This window comes from Molossus molossus, unplaced genomic scaffold (genome assembly GCF_014108415.1).
Source record: "Molossus molossus isolate mMolMol1 unplaced genomic scaffold, mMolMol1.p scaffold_m16_p_20, whole genome shotgun sequence".
Classification (NCBI taxonomy): Eukaryota; Metazoa; Chordata; class Mammalia; order Chiroptera; family Molossidae; genus Molossus; species Molossus molossus.
Window position 1 is genome coordinate 4,541,962 of NW_023425356.1, and position 16,484 is coordinate 4,558,445.

Genomic DNA, 16,484 nt, shown 5'->3' on the forward strand with positions numbered 1-16,484 from the left:
CTTACCTGTCTATTTGGAAGAGACTGTTTAACACTGAATATCTTTTTTATTTCCATAAGCACATAGTACAGAAGTAGAATCAGTTGTGCATTTGAGAAATGGTTGCCTTTTTCTGATTTTTTTTTAAGTTTTAAAGTTGAATACAGACATTGTTTTCTCAGTCACTGGTAATAATGGGAGGAAATGATTAAGAAGGAAAATGTGGCTAAAAATAATAAAATTAAACATTTTGTAGGTGCTTGTGTACGATAATGAAGACTTACTGTTGTCTTCAGGAAAAAGCAGTTTATCAATCAAGTGCCCCGGCATTTCAGAAGCCTGAGAACCAAAGTCTTGGGAACCAAGGAAGAGACTTTAAATGAGTTTTCTACTTCAATTTGTTGCCGTTTCCCTTCTCACAGTGTTTCTCACAGATGTTCGTCCCGTGGGCCTCTGGGGCTCATTCTCCGTGGCAGCCAGTCGGGCTTCCCTCTCCTAAAAGCAAATGCAGCCTTGTCACCTTGTTCTCTTGCTCACGAGAAGTTCACATAAGGAAACGGGCATAGCATCAGCTCTCTCCTGGTTACACGTACTTTGTTGGAGAGAGACATGGGCCTGCTCCAGGATCTTCCGGGATTTTGACAATGGATTTGATAGAACGGGCCAGTGCCTGGAGTCTGTGCTGTTGATGCTAAGGCACCAGAGAGTCGGGTCCATGTCTGTACTTTAAAATGGGAAGGCTGAGCTCAGTGATGGTTCGTGCTGTGGTTTTGGGCTGCGGCCACCATGGGGATGGTCACCACCTCACGTCTGGATGTCTGTATACACAGCCAGTCTTCAGGGCTCAGGCATCAGAAACACTAGCAATTGTGGGTGCAGCTTCACATGGACACAGGATGAAAAGGAGGAAAAATATTTGGGGGTCAAGTTCATCTCCTTTCTGAGGCCCCTTGCTGCAGAAGAGCTGTGTGCTAGAAACAGATCTGAGCTCTTCACACGTATGATTAACTCATTTACTCTCCCCAACAATCAGCCGCAGGAGGCACTTAGAGTTATCATCCCAGCTCACCTGCGTCGGAGTGGAAGCGGGAGTTCACGTCACACAGCTCACGGGAGAGGCAGCCTGGACCTACCCACGCAGCTTGGCCCCTGCAGATAGGTGACTTGTGCGTGGTGGCCACGTCGCGCTTGTTCTCACGTAAAAGGCTCTCCTCGTCTCCACTCTGCTCGTACAACCCCCACATTTTTTGAGTGGGTGCTGCGCTGTGGGCACAGGGCGGGTCCTGCAACACCCAAGACCGAATCCTGCTCGGCCTCGCCGCTGACTTCAGTCAGCACAGAAGCGTGATGACAGACCGGGGTAAGGGTTGGAAGGAGAACAGCAGGCAGCTTGGAGAACATGAGGAGGAGCCTGATCTCATCAGGATGCCAAGAGGGCTGCCTGCCAAATTGACTTAGAGCTGTGGTCCCAACAAAGCAGAAGAGGCGGCCATCTAAACGCTACCAGCATGGAAGCCTGGGGTTGAGCGTGGTCCTTCACGGACCATTCATTCTCCAGCCCCCTTCACAGACCTTGCTGTCACTGCCGGGAAGCTCCCCCCGAGGTGGCAGACCTTCCCTACACCTTCATATGTGTGCAGGTTCTTGTGCTAACCCTAAGCATTGAGTTTGATCTTTGGGACTCCTGTTCCACCTCCTGCTTCCTGCCTTTTACCAAGTGCTGGGAGTGGCCGAGTGGATGCAGCCTCAGGACAGACACAGGGATGCGGGAGAGGCATGGTCTGGGTCAGCAGTAGCCTTGACTCTCAACACTTGCTATCAGCGAATACAGATTATTGGAGTGCAAGCGCTTATTTTTTAAGTTGGTCTCTTTCTTACTGTCTTTCTGCACGTCATGGAAAAATTGATTCTACCTAGCGGTGCTGTCAGATACCTGGGCTCAGGAGGTTAGTTTCGCCAGCTCTCCTGGGCACGACTGCAGTGGGCATGACGGGTTTAAAATCTCCCTCACTGACTAACGACAGTTTGACCCCCCGGGGTGGGCGCACTCTCAGAGTCGTACAAGTTCGCAGCAGCCACCCACTGAGCGTATGTTCAGAGGAGCTGAGCAGCTGTTGCCCAGAGGCCTTGTAGGTCATCGAAGGGTTTGGAAAACATGGTCACTACACTCCAAGAGCTTTCTGCTTTAGTACAAAGGAGAATAACCCAGCAGAACGTGAGGGGCCCATCAGGAGGTAGTGAGGACGCCTCGGGGAAGTCAGGCTGACTCCACGCACCTGAGCAAGTGTGAACCTGAGCAGCTGACCCTAGCATTTCATGTGTAAAACGGAAATGGGAATAGTCATGGAACCTACCTCGGGGCGGCCAGGAGGACTGACGAGCCAAATTATGAAACGTGCTTAGAATAGCGCCTGACACCTTGGAGACACTATATAACCTTTTGTTTTTATCATCATTATCATGGTCTTGAACCCTCCAGGAATTGAGTGTAACGAATGAGGGCGAGGGGTTTCTGACCTGAAGAAGAAAGGCATTGTGGAGGCAGTATCTGAGTTAGGTCTAATGAAACAGGCGGAATTTGAATAGGCAGAGATAGTATGGAGAGTGTTCCAGAAAAACCCTCAGATGCCAGAAGGAGTCAGGCATGTTTAGGAAATTGTGAGGAGTCCAGGCTAGCCACTGGGGTTCGTGTAAGGAACAGTGACAAATTCACCTGTACAGGTATTTTGGGACCTTACCTTGGTGAAGGGTTGCTCACCTGGCTAGGCTTTTTGAGGATGATTTGATTTAAAAGTATTTGTCAATGATTTCTAACAGGAGTTGATTTAATTTACCAGGTTGCTCTGCTGTTTCTATAAAATTAGTCCAAACTTGGCATTTGTTACATTGCTTCACAATGTGAGGTGTGTGCAAACATTTTTACATTTTTAAGAGTTATGTAATTTAATACTCATTTATGTGTAGACACTGTGGCAAGTGATACTGGTTTCCCACTGATAGCAATGATATAAAACACGTTAGGATACATTAAGTTAAAAGAGACCGTCTAGCCTGGCTGGTGTGGCTCAGTGGACTGAGCATCGACCCATGGACTGAGAGGTTCGATTCCGGGTCAGGGCACACGCCTGGATTGCGGGCTCAATCCCCAGTAGGGGGCGTGCAGGAGGCAGCCGATCAATGTCTCTCTCTCTCTCACGTGGATGTTCTCCCTCTCTCCCTTCCTCTCTCTCTAAAAAAAATCATTAAAAATAGTAAAAACAAAGCACAACAAAGAGTGTCTATTTAAAGAGAAATGGTCATACGTGGTGCTACTTGTGGTGGCAAAAGTGGGATTGATGCCCGATGAATGAAGTCTGGGGACACTGGCTTATTGGTAGACGATACATATGCCAGCTTGTAGTGCTGTGATTTTATTATATTGTTAAATACTGTCGTCTCAGCTTTAAATATATATACACACAAATGCTGGCTCTGTTTTTTTCATCCTCACCTGAGGATATTTTCTATTTATCTTCAGATAGAGTGGGAGGGAGGAGGGGGAGAGAGAGAAACATCGACATGAGAGGGACACATTAACTGATTACCTCCCACATGACCCTGACTAGGGCTGGGGATGAACCACAACTGAGGTATGCGCCCTTGACTGGAATCGAACCCGCAACTCATTGGTCCATGGGTCGATGCTCTAACCACTGAACAACCAGCCAAGGCAAAATGCTGGCTCTTTAAAAATCTTTTATTAAAGAAATTGAGAGCCCTGGCTGGTTTGGTTCAGCGGTTAGAGTGTTGACACATACTGAAAGGTCTTGGATTTGATTCCCGGTCAAGGGCACGTACCTGTGTTGCAGGTTCGATCACCAGCCCCTGTCAGGGTTGTGCGGGAGACAACCAATAGATGTGTCTCTCTCACATCAATGTCTCTCTCTCTCCCCGTCCCTTCCTCCCTTCCACTCTATCTAAAAATCAATGGAACAAAAAATCCTCAGGTGAGGATTAACCAAAACCAAAAAAAAAAAAAAAAGAAATCAAGAGTTATTTTGGTCCTTGGTACCTGGCACCAGTTAAGCAAAAAGAATCACTTTAGTTGTTTGACTCTGAGTCAGTTAAAACTATGGAAGTATATGTCAAATACTCTGCTGTGGAGGAGTTCTAGGACTTCCCGGGAGAGCAGGTTCACAGAGATGTGTATGCTCACTCTTCCAGGGGTCAGTGGGCGTGGCTCACAGCCCTATGCCAAGGGCTTTTGTTAAATCTTATCAATTAAAAGTCGGGAAGATTCTTCCAGTTTGGGTTTATATATGTCAATCTCTTGTGAGAAGAGTAGACAGCATATTATTATTATTTTCCCCGAGAAGCAAAAAAGGAAAATCAGGATATTTAGAAGATGCTTTGAAATTAATGTTATTCAGAAAATATTTTTAGAAATATCAGAATATCTGGTAACAGTTTTTGTGTAATCTATATTTTATGTTCAAAAGAGTAAAAATTTAACTTAACTGATTGATTCTTCCACGTGTAAAAACCAAATTAATACACATTGGTCTGTGCAAAATACAAACAATGTGGAGAAAAGGGGAAGTCGCAAGTATTCCTTCCGGCCTGCCCGCCCCAGCCCCCGCTCGGACTGCCGCTGTGCACAGGTGAAGGCACCTGATGCCCAGTCAGCTGCACACCAGGGTGAAGAACGGGGTCTCCTATTCCAGGCTTGGGGCTTCTGTGGTCTCGTTTGCAAGTAGGTGTGAGGTGAGGGGTCCTGACTCCTTCCGGGCCTCCTGCGGGTCTGAAGCCCCCTCCCTCAGCTCCGCCCCTCCCCAGCCCCGCCCCCTCCTTCAGCTCCGCCCCCTCCCCCAGCTCCGCAGCCCTGCGCAGCCCAGGCTGCTCTCCCTCCAGGCTTTGGTCGGCCTGGTCCCTCTGGGCTCCTCCTCTTTCCAACAGGAGCCGGACCTAAGATCTGGCATCAGAATCCGTGACATATTTTCTCCTGGAACGTGGGCTTCGGTATTTTAATGACCTCACCCATTAGAACATGTCCCCACCCTCCTCCCGGTCCCTGTCACAGGTCGTGCAAGGTCATGGCACTTACCTGCCCCTGGAATCTTCCTGGAATTTAGATGGCCTCTGTAGGGTTTCACTTTGCACTTATTAATAATTTAGCGCTGGGATAAAAATAAAAACAGACTCATCTTACAGTGTGAGAACACGGGTCGTGCGTGCTGAGTCCCGCAGGCGGTGGGCAGGGCGGCAGCGGTCCCGCGTGGGCGGCCCTCCTGCGAAGGACTGCCTCCGAAGGAGAGGGGCATGGACCTGTTCCTGAGGTGGGAAGTGATTTTTGCTTTGCAGAGGTTGTTGTCTAAGCTTCGATTCTCTGATCCAAACACAGAAGCTGTCTCCAGGCAGCTGGCCCTTGTAGCAGGCGTGCTCAGCATTCACTTCTGTGTCTGTAGGCTTGAGACCCCACTGCGTTATAACCAGCCCCTTTCTGTTACCTGCCCGCCCCCCCCCCCAATCCTGTGTTAATGTTGGTCCCTGACAATGGTTTTGAAAAAAAAATACATTTTTATTGAATTTTTGGAGGGAGAGATAGAAACATCCATGTGAGAGAAGACATCCATCGGCTGCCTCCTGCACACCCCCTACTGGGGATGGAGCCCGAAACCGGGTGTGTGCCCTGATCCAACCGGAACTTTTCAGGCCATGGGAGGAGGCTCAATCCACTGAGCCGCACTGGCCGGGCTGCAAATGGCTTTCAAAGCGAGGGCTGGTGTCGAGGGACCTTTGGAACCGTTGGCGCTGCTCCTTGGGATAAAAGTCTGCATTTGTGGAGTCTGGGCCTCACGTCCAGATCACTCTTTATGGCGGTTTCATTTTCTGGGCTGTTTTTGCTTCATATTAAATTCGCTTTATCAGACCTCCACGTTTCCTTGTCGAATGAATGCAGAGTTCTTACAAAAGGCCGGCGTCCTTTCCCACCTTCGTTTCAGTTTCCTTTCTTTAGAGAATTCAGAACGGAGCTGTTTTGTAGTCCTGAAAGTATTAATAATTAAACACGTGCACTCTGTTGCTAGTGGGATAGCTTCAAGCTCCCCAGCTGAGTGGAGAGAAGAGCCGGGGGCTGCCATGCTTGCCGCTGAAGTGAGGGGTTCTGAGGGTGGCTCGCGTAGGGAGATGATGCCATTAGTTCCAGGGAAAGGGGCTTTGGAAATCAGATCTGATTCAGACTGTGCAAGGAAAAGGACAGAATGGAAACAACGCACCGAGAATGAAAGCAGGCCCCCACGGTTGGCATTGCTGCTCACCATCTGGACCGGGCACGTCCCCGCGCGTCCTACCCACGTCTCCCACGGACCCTCCCTGGCCGCCTTACCGCGAGCAGCCCTTTCCTGTTCTCTTCAGGACCCTGTTTACTCCCGTCTCAGCTCTCACCGCAGACTGTTTATTTTGTTGATACTGTCTTTGCCCCTCAGGAATGTAGGTTCTGTTGAGAGGTACTGCCTGAAACTGCCCGGCACACGCTAGCCAGTACGCTCATTACATGGGAGTTGTTTACGGTTTGAAGAGCTCCTTTTTGTTATTCCTTTGAGATTAGTTTGTCCTGCTGGGCCAGGGGAATTCAAGTCTCCTGCTATCAAGAACCACGCAGTATGTTCCAGTGTTCTTGCTTGCGTGCATTTGACTTTACTGAGCACTTAGAGAGCGATGGGCTTTCCTGAGAGCAGACGGAGGACCCAGGACCCTCCCGTTGGTACAGTGCTCACCCAGAGTTAGGTGTCTTTCCACATTCACCAGGCACTGAACTGGCTCATGGTGGAGCTCTCTGAGGACAGGGAGGCCCGAGTTGGCCTCGGTGAGCACACAGTGCCATCATGGAGGCACAGTTGTTCTGCTCCTGGAAGGGAAAACCCTGCCCTAGCATCAGTTCACGAGCCTTGAACCCAGCCCTGGATGGCCTCTGTAGGTCTGCCTTGTGACCCTAAGCTCTTACCCATCCTTAAGCCAAAGGCTGAAAAGGAAAGTTGGGCAACTCGGTTGCTCTCTGAAGATCAGTGTGATCATCGTGACTGTGGTCCCTCAAAGAGGAAGAGGTGAAATGCAAATTTGGTAAGTCATTCTTTGGTGGTGTTCTAAATGTTGCCTTTTATCTGCCACAGGTCATCTATTTGAAGAAGACACCAGAAGAGGCCTACAGAGCTCTCCTGTCCGGCTCCAACCCCCCCTACCTTCCATTCAGGTACGGCGAGCTGCTGGTGAGGTGTAGCACCTTGAGGTGGCTCATTGCTTTAGAGTCGGGTACTGTTTTTAATCGTTTTAGGACTGAGTGAAATGACATGGTAGTTTTTATTCTTTCCTTTTTGCAGAGCTTTATTTTCTCCTGTCTAGTAAGAGTAAACAGCTTCCTCATTTTAGGAATTAATTTTTCCCTTGAATCCTTTCTGTATCCTGACAGTTGAAGCACAAGGAGTGCTTGATTTATGAGCTAATAACCACGCCGGGGTTTGTTAGCTTTCAGTAATCTGCACCAGTGATCCAGCTGTGCATCCTTTTATTTCACCAGCACTGGTTGCGCTCTGACGAAATGTCAGGGTCTGGGGATGTAGAATAAGACCCTCCCAGTTCTTCCCGGAAGCAGATGCTCAGTGGGAGCCCCACTTAACCTGTGTAGCACACAAAGCTAGCTTTCATCCTGAGGAAGGCTGTCTCTTCAGTATAGTGTTGGAAAAGAGCATTTTGTAAGTATCAACCAAAGATCTTTTGAAAAATTTGAGTAAACTTGAGCTTGTTTGAAAAGTAGAAGGAACATACATTAAAACTCCCACAAGAGTCATCTCTGATAGAGTTGTGAATGATTCTTATATTTTTGCCTGTTTTGCTTATTTGTGTGTCTGAATCTACAAGCATGGACTGCTTATTATTGTTTCCTGATATCATGACTACCAACAATAGTGAAAGAAAGGGAAGAACGAGGAGGCTCTGAGCTGGTCCATCTCCCTTACTCTCCTGTGAACTCAGAGGGTGGGGCCCAGGGCCTGACCCTTAGTAGTGTTCTTAGTAATTATTTCTATGAATAAATTAAGGCACAATCCCTTAAGGATCAAAGGGTTCCAATCTGTGTTTCTCAGACCACAGGAGGGGTGTTATTGAGCACAGGGTGGGTGCCAAGGTTGGGAGGAGGCACAGGGAAGACAGCACCCACTGCACTTGAACTTCTTGGTGAAATCAAGGGGGCAAATATCCCCAAGAAACCTAGAGTATGAGCTAATTAGCTATTGAAGGGCAGATAAACAGTGACAGATTATTAAGCATGATTATATTTTTAGTTTATATGTGCTAGGTAATTTGTTGCCTGAGAGCTAGGCTTTTTAAATAATTAACATCAGAATGGAAGGAAAGATAGTTAAAAAATCATTACTACTTAACATAGAATTAAATCATAATTATCACAGTTGTCTATTTTTCTAAATTGCTTTTATTTAAATATTTGAAAATAAAAATACAATAACATGGTTCAATTTTTTTTTTTAAATATACAAGAATATATTTACAGTGAAAATGCTTTCTCCCACCCTCAATTTTCATCTATCTGATCCTTTCTGGCAACTTCTGGCATTCGTTTATTCCATATCTGTCTAGAGTTTCTGTGTGCACACATAAGCAAATGCAGATATATTCTTATTTTTCCCATTTTAATTACAAAATGTAGTGTACTGCATCTGCTGTTCTGCACCTTAATTTTTTTCACTGAACTCATCTTGTATTTCTTTTGCTATAGGTACATAGAGAGCTTCCTTCCTCATTCTGTCTTATTTCTGTAAAATGTTCAAGAATATATTTAACCAGTCTCTAACAGAGACATTCAGGTCGTTGCCTATCATTCATTTTAATTGTAGCTTTTCCAGTCACTTGGTCTCAAATGTATTTTAGAAGAAAGAAACTGAGACAATACTATAAAGAAAATTATAGAATTATTGTTAGACATAAAGAGATTTTTTAAAAAAAATCCTCACCTGAAGATATTTTTTCATTTCTCTTCAGATAGAGTTGGCGGGGGGGGGGGAGAAACACATCGACGTGAGAGACACTCTTCGACTGGTTGCCTCCCTCACAACCCGACCAGGGCCAGGGATGAACTGCAACCGAGGTACATGCTTTTGACTAGAATTGAACCTGCAACTCTTCAGTCTGCGGGCTGACGCTCTGACCGCTGAGCCAAACCCGCCAGCACTAGACATAAAGAGATTTTAGAAATCTGTTTGGTGAAGCTGCTCATTTTAGAAGCTTCATGCAGACGGGAGGCCTCTGTGTGTCAGTTTAGGCACCTGTTCCTCCCGACATTTGGCCTCGAGTGTAGCTCTAGGTTTCGTCTTTCTTGTAACTCAGGACACCGGGAGTTGTGTTTCTGTGAAGCTGCGTTTCTAGGTCCAGACTCCTCAAGCACCATTCATATGAAGCAGGAATTACTACAACTAGTGCCTTAGGATTTAGTGAAGGACTTGGTGGAAATAATACTAGGAGTGTTCTGGAATTGACAAAAGAAGCTTGACCTTCCCTATTGTGAGTTGATGTTAGTCTCTAGCCCAGGCTGAGGAGGGCTAATGCCTTCAAAGTCATCTTCAGAAAAAAAAGAAGGGATTAAACAAAGAAAAAAAAAAAAAAACCCTCATAGACACAGACAACAATATGGTGATTATCAGAGGGAAGGAGGAAGGAGACTTGACTTGGGGTGGCGAACACACAATACAATATACGAATGATGTATTATAGAATTGTACCCTGAAACTTATATAATTTTAGTAACCAGTGACACCTCAATAAATTCAATTTTAAAAAATTAAAAAGAGAAAAAAGAATCCTCCCCATACCAGTCTGGTCTGCCATTACCACCTTGGCCTTCATTTATAGTCTGGGTTCTATCATCTGCGAGGTTTTTGCACTAGTTGTTGTTAAATTACACTCGTGTCTTCATTGTCTAGATTTTTTTAGCCCACTGCCGCATCAACACTTTTATTTTACACACTGGAAGTCTTCAAGGACCTTCCAGTTAAGTGTAATGTTTAATTGTTAAAATGTTTTTAAAACTGAAGACCATTTGGTGTGTGGTGGGATCTTATCGGCCGTCTTCGCCGAGGTGCCTGTTCCCATGTGCACCACATATTTTTAGTGTCTTTGCAGTGAAGGGGTTTTTAAGGCTACTGTGAATTTAGCAATGTGTTCTTCAAGACTGACTACTTTAAGAAACTGAGCAGTCTTCTGTAAGGCCTTTCCTCGTTTTCCTGGAGAGCCTTGTGGGCAGGCCGAGCCTCTGGTTCCCTGGTACATTTTGTTCATGCCCCATTACATTTGCTACAGAGCCGTCGGCGCAGGCGTCTCGTGTTGTGATCATAGGTTTGCATGGCCAACTTCCCACCATGTATGGCCATCTCTTCTCTTGCGGGCTGGGTCGGGCTTTTATTTGCCAGGAAATACTGTGTGCATTGACTTACATATTGCTTCCTTGGGGCCAGTCACTATGATCGTGTTATGGATGTAAACATGATTGCACTGATGAGGTACCAGCTCCACGAGACTCAGCACGTGGTTTGTAAGTGTGTAGGTGAGCAGTTATAGTGCTTTATTAGAGTTAGGGGGTAAATGTTACAGGAATACGGACGCAGGAGGTTTAACCCTGGAACCAGGGATTGGAGGAGATGTTAAGGGTAAGCCCTACGAATGCGTTTCATGTCAAGATGAATAGTGGAGAAGAACAATCCAGTGCTGATTCAGGGGCTGTTATTTTTTATTTGTATGGCATAGGTCATCTCTATAATGGCAGGTTAGGTAGATACCTGTAATAGGATGTTTACAGTTGTAGGTATTTTATTATAACAGAAAGGACTATCTGTTTTTCTATTTGGATATATCTTAAAATGTTTTTAATTATAGTTTTTTATTAACCTAGTTAACAATTATTTAAAGATGAGGCAAATAAAAAAAGATTTGGGTAGCTTTACTGCCTATTCTTTTCTTTCCCAGTTTTATTGAGATGTAATTGACAGACAGCACTGTGTAAGTTTAAGGTGTACGGCATAATTATTTAACATACATATATAGGTTACCATAATAAGTTTAATTAGCATCTATCACTTCATGTAGTTACAAACAATTTTTCTTAGGATGAGAACTTTTGAAATCTATCTAGCCTCTTAGCAACTTTCAGATATCCTGTACAGCAGTGTTAACTTTAGTCATCATGTTGTGTATTGTAGCCTCAGTACTTATTTATCTTACAACTGGAAGTTTGTGCCTTTTGACCCCCTTCACCCAATTCCCCCACCCCCATTTACTGTCTATTCTTTTAAAAAAACTTATCTTTATTGTTGAATATATTACAGATGTCCTACCTTTCCCCCTGTTGAACCCCTCCTCCCTGCTCGTGCCCCCCCCTTCCCCATAATATTGTCTCTGCCCATTGGATATGCCTATATGCATTTAAGTTCTTTGATTTATCTCTTCCTGCCCCTCCCTTCCCTTTGAGGTTTGTCAGTCTAACAACCAATTTGTATTTCCTTTTTTAAAAAGAAAACATTTTTTAATTGATTTTTTTTAGAGAGAAAGGAAGAGAGAGAGAGACAAACATCAATATGAGAGAGATACATCAATCGGCTGCCTTCTGAACGCCCCCTACTGGGGATCAAGCCTGCAACCCAGGCATGTGTCCTGACTGGGAATCGAACTGGGACCTCTCAGTCCATGGGATGATGCTCAATCCACTGAGCCACACCAGCTGGGCCAATTTATACTTTTTAATCCCCTCACCTTTTTTGCCCATTCCCCCAACCCCCCTCCCATCTGGCAACTATCAAAAAGTTCTTTGTATCTATGAGTCTGTTTCTGTTCTGCTTGCTCATTTTGTTTGTAGATTCAATTGTTGATAGACAGGTATTTATTGCCATTTTATTGTTCATAATTTTTATCTTCTTTTTCTTCAAGAAGACCCTTCTGTATTTCATATAATACTGGTTTGGTGGTGATGAACTACTTTAGCTTTTTCTTGTCTAGGAGACTCTTTGTATGTCCATCAATTCTAAATGATAGCTTTGCAGGATAGAGTAATCTTGGTTGTGGGTCCTTGCTTTTCATCACTTTGAATATTTCTTGCCACTACCTTCTAGCCTGCAAAGTTTCTTTTGAGAACTCATCTGACAGTCTTATGGGAGCTCCCTTGTAGGTAACTAACTGCTTTTCTCTTGGCTGCTTTTAAAGTTCTCTCTTTGTCTTTAACCTTTTACATCTCGATGATGATGTGTCTTGGTGTGGGCCTCTTTGGGTTCATCTTGTTCGGGACTCTCTGTGCTTTCTGGACTTGTATGTCTGTTTTCTTCACCAAGTTAGGGAAGTTTTCTGTCATTTTTTCAAATAGGTTTTCAATTTCTTGCTCTCTTCTCCTTCTGGTACCCCCATGACGCAAATGTTGGTATGCTTAAAGTTATCCCAGAGGCTTGTACTATCCTCATTTTTTGGAATTCTTTTTGCTGTTCTGATTGGGTGTTTTATGCTTCCTTATATTCCAAATCGATAGTTTCTTTCTTGGCTTCATCTATTCTACTATTGATTTCCTGTAAATTATTCTTTATTTCAGTTAGTGTCTCCATCATTTCTGACCGTGCATCCTTTATTTCCAACAGGTCCTTTTTTATGCTCTTGAGGCCCTCACTAAGTTCCTTGAACATCCTTATAACCAGTGTTTTGAACTCTGCATCTGTTAGATTGCTTATCTCCATTTCATTTAGTTCTTTTCCTGGAGTTTTGTTCTGTTCTTTCATTTGGGACCTGTTTCTTTGTCTCCTCATTTTGGCTGCTTCCCTGTGTTTGTTTCTATGTATTAGGTAGAGTTGCTATGTCCCCTAGGCTTCGTAGGGTGGCCTGTTGTAGTAGATGTCCTGTAGGGTCCAGTGGCACAGCCTCCCTGGTCACCCCGTCTGGGCTCTCGAGGTGCACCCCCATGTGGACTGTACACCCTTCTGTTATAACTGAGTCCTAATTGCTTTGGCACATCAAGGGGAGGGATTTACTCAGGCTGATCAGCTGTAAGGACTGGCTGTGCCCACTGACCACTGACCTCTGACTACCTTAGAGGACCAGCTGTTTAGGGCCCACCACACAGAGCTAGACTTACTTCAGCAGGGCTCTGGTACCCACGTAGTCCACTCATTGAGTGTGTCACTTGTGGAGGTGATTGGGTGGTGGTGCTTCACTGTGGTCTGAAGCTGTCCACTGGGTGTGCTGGCTCTGGGGCGAGGTCAGCCACTGCCTGTGTTCTACCAGGGCCACCAGGCATGTACTACAAAAGGATCTGCAGATGGCTGCTTCTTGTGCTGGGCTTGGAGGTGTCCAGGCAAAGCCAAGTTGTGAACCAAGGCTGGCTGCTTCTAGTGCCAGGCCTGGGGCCACTTAGTGAGAGATATGGGGCTCATTGAGGCCAGATGCTGCTTGTTTTAGAAAATTTAGGAAAATCTGAAGCATGAGCAAAGACAGAACAATTCTATGGTAAAACTACTGGAAATAGCTTGGGTGGACCTGGAAGTTGGGTGGGGCAGGGCCTCAGGGAATCACAGGGGCGGGGCAAACAGTGTGAGCCAGGTTGCTGGAGCCCCAGATATGGTGCCTGTCTGCCTGCTCCATGGAGAAGGGCTCACCAAAGAAATAATGGCATCTGCCAGCACATCTTTCTGCGAGAAAGCTGCCTCTACAGCTCTTGCCCCGATGCCAAACAACTCAGTTCTTCCCCAAATGTCTCTGGTGCCTTTCAAGCTGCCTCCCCAGCACTGGAGCTCAGAGAGAGTGAGTCCGAGTAAGTCCGTGTGTGGGCCCTTTAAGAGGAGCTGCCTGAGGCTCTAGTCGCCTCAGCCTCCTTCAGCCTCACTTCCCACTGGTTTTACAGCCAGAAGTGATGGGGATTCTCTTCCTGTCACTGGGACCCTGAGCGGGGAGCCTGGTGTGGGACGGGGACCCCTCACTCCTCAGGGAGGACCTTCCCAGCCCAGGTGTCCTCCTGATTTTTATCCCTCCTGGTGTGGGACCAGCCTGCACCTCCGCCCTCCTACCAGTCTCCATGTGGCTTCTTTAATGTCATAGATGTAGGACTTCCATTCAGCTCGATGTCAGGTGGTTCTGTAGTTTAGTTGTCATTTTGATGTGGTTGTGGGAGGGGGCGAGATTGCGGTCACCTACCTGCCATCCTGACCGGAAGTCTGTCTAAGCCTACTGTCTATTCTTTTTTTTTTTTAACCCTCACCTGAGAATGTTTTTCTGTTTATCTTCAGATAGAGTGGTAGGGGGAGAGGGGGAGAGAGAAACATCGACGTGACAGGGAAACATCGACTGGCTGCCTCCCACACGACCCTGACCAGGGCCAGGGATGAATCCCAACCGAGGTCCGTGCTCTTGACCGATTCAGAATTGAACCCGCCACTCATTGGTCCACGGGCCAAAGCTCCAACCACTGAGCCAAACCGGCCGGGGCCCTACTGTCTGTTCTTGATTACATTAAGTATTGTAGACATCAGAGAAGGTGAATTTCTGGCTTGGTGTCTAAGGCTAGCCCATGTATTAATCAAGAGTGATGTTAGCTGAAAAGTGGAGGAAAAGGGCCCTTCTCCCCGACTTTAGTCCTTTGAGTCCACCCTTCAGCATTGCTGTGGCAGTTGACCTTGAAGTGAACAAGGGATCTTTCAGTCCTGGGGTCAGAGTCAGCAGCGTTTGGGTTAGCAAGCCTGGTAGGAATTTCTTTAGGTTCTGTTCCTTTTAGTGTGTACCCACATTCTAGACTGTGTTATTGACCGGTCATTCCACAAAGTGGTATTAATGGCCGCTTGTCGGAGCCCCCACGAGACCACCGACCAACTGAGTTATTCCCAGACTGTTTCCTGGCTGTCAATGCAGCGTTTTCCAAATCTACACTCTAGGGTGTTCATAAAACAGTGTTTATGAAAGCTCCTAAGTCTCACGAAAGCATCGGCAAGGTGAGCAATCCGAGTCGTGCGGCTCTGCCCCTACAGCTCGTCTGTGCCTTTAACCCATCTTGCACTTCTTAGTTTATTGGTCCACGTGTACCAGATCGGTACATTCTCTGGGTGTTGACGATGATTCATAAACCTGCCAAAACCCATTTTTCTGGTGACATATAAAATTCAGAGGGAATAAAACTCTACAGGTAATAAATAAGCCGGGCCCTAATTTTGAAGACAAACACAGAGCACGAAAGGGAGAATAATGGCTAGGTGCTGAGCTGAGGTGAGGTAGGGGCCACCCCACATCCAGTGGGAGCAAGCTGGGTGGCTGTTGGGTGTCCTATCTCCGGCTACTAGTTTAGTGGTTGGTTTTTCTTGGGGGGAGGGGAGAATCTCTTCCCGGATGGGCCCACAGATACATTTTTGTGTGGCTGTTTTATTCTTTAATTTTTGTTGGTATGTGCCCCTAGCGGGAACTGAACCCGGGACTCTCTGGTCAGCAGGCTGACACTCCAACTGCTGAGCCAAACCAGCCAGGGCTGTGTGGCTGTTTTATTTTAGCTTGGAGAAGATGTTAGAATTTGTAGGTCAATTTTTCCAAAGTTGTGTTGGTTTCCTTCCCTGGTTTTTAAAAGTCTGGGAAGCTTTAATAAATATTGATGCCTGGGTTCTAGTTTGAGAAATTTTGATAGAATTGTTCTGGGGTGAAGGCTGGTGTTGGGCTTTGTAAAAATTACCGACATAGTCTGGCTGATGTGGCTCAGTGGTTGAGTATCGACCTATGCACCAAGAGGTCGCCAGTTCGATTCCCGGTTGGGGCACATGCCCAGGTTGTGGGCCCAGTCTTCAGTGGGAGGCATGCAGGAGGAGGCCAGTTGATGGTTCTCTCTCATTGATGTTTCTGTCTCCCTCTCCCTCTCACTTCCTCTCTCTCTCAAATCAATAAGGGAAAAAAAAAGAAAAAGAAACTACTGACATGATCTCAGTATGCTGCCAGGGTTGAGAACTACTCTCTCTGTGATCCACGGGGAAAGTAATAATAAAATTCAGTAATCAAATAAGCGTAGAGCTCTCTCTTGGAGATTTACAAAGCACATTCCTAGTTTTAAGATTCTGAATGTTTCTAATAAAGATTCAGCCTGAATCCCCCTCCCCCAGTTTCTGTTCCTGTCGGGCAGAACTCCTGTTCTGAAACCCCCAGGACACCGTTCCTGATCCATGCCAGTGTGGAACAAAACATCTCTCGGGATTACAACAATATGCTGCCGTTTGTGGGACTGTTTTTGTGCTTTTTTCCCTGAGTGTCTTAGAAATAGATGGCTTATCAAACAGTGGTATTTTTATCTACCCTGAAGCAACATGCACGTTTTCTCTTAGGGGAGAAGACCTTTAACAGACCTCTAACTCGTCATTGAAATGCACCCATCCTGTTTGTGTCAAAGGAGGGTTTGTTGTGTTTGGGATGACCCTAGTGATACTGTTGCTGAGCTGTGTCTTACTGTGGCCGACTCTTAATGGGAA

At 46.0% G+C, this 16,484-nt stretch overlaps 1 protein-coding gene across 4 annotated transcripts in view; it reads left to right on the top strand.

Moving 5' to 3' along the window:
* Positions 1 to 16,484, top strand: part of CDC14A (cell division cycle 14A) — a 114,359-nt gene that overhangs the window by 35,920 nt on the left and 61,955 nt on the right. For all 4 annotated transcript variants that reach the window (XM_036272456.1, XM_036272457.1, XM_036272455.1 and 1 more), the window contains one exon: positions 7,128 to 7,207. In XM_036272456.1, coding sequence (XP_036128349.1) covers positions 7,128 to 7,207 — 80 coding nt within the window. The remainder of the gene's footprint in view (positions 1 to 7,127; positions 7,208 to 16,484) is intronic.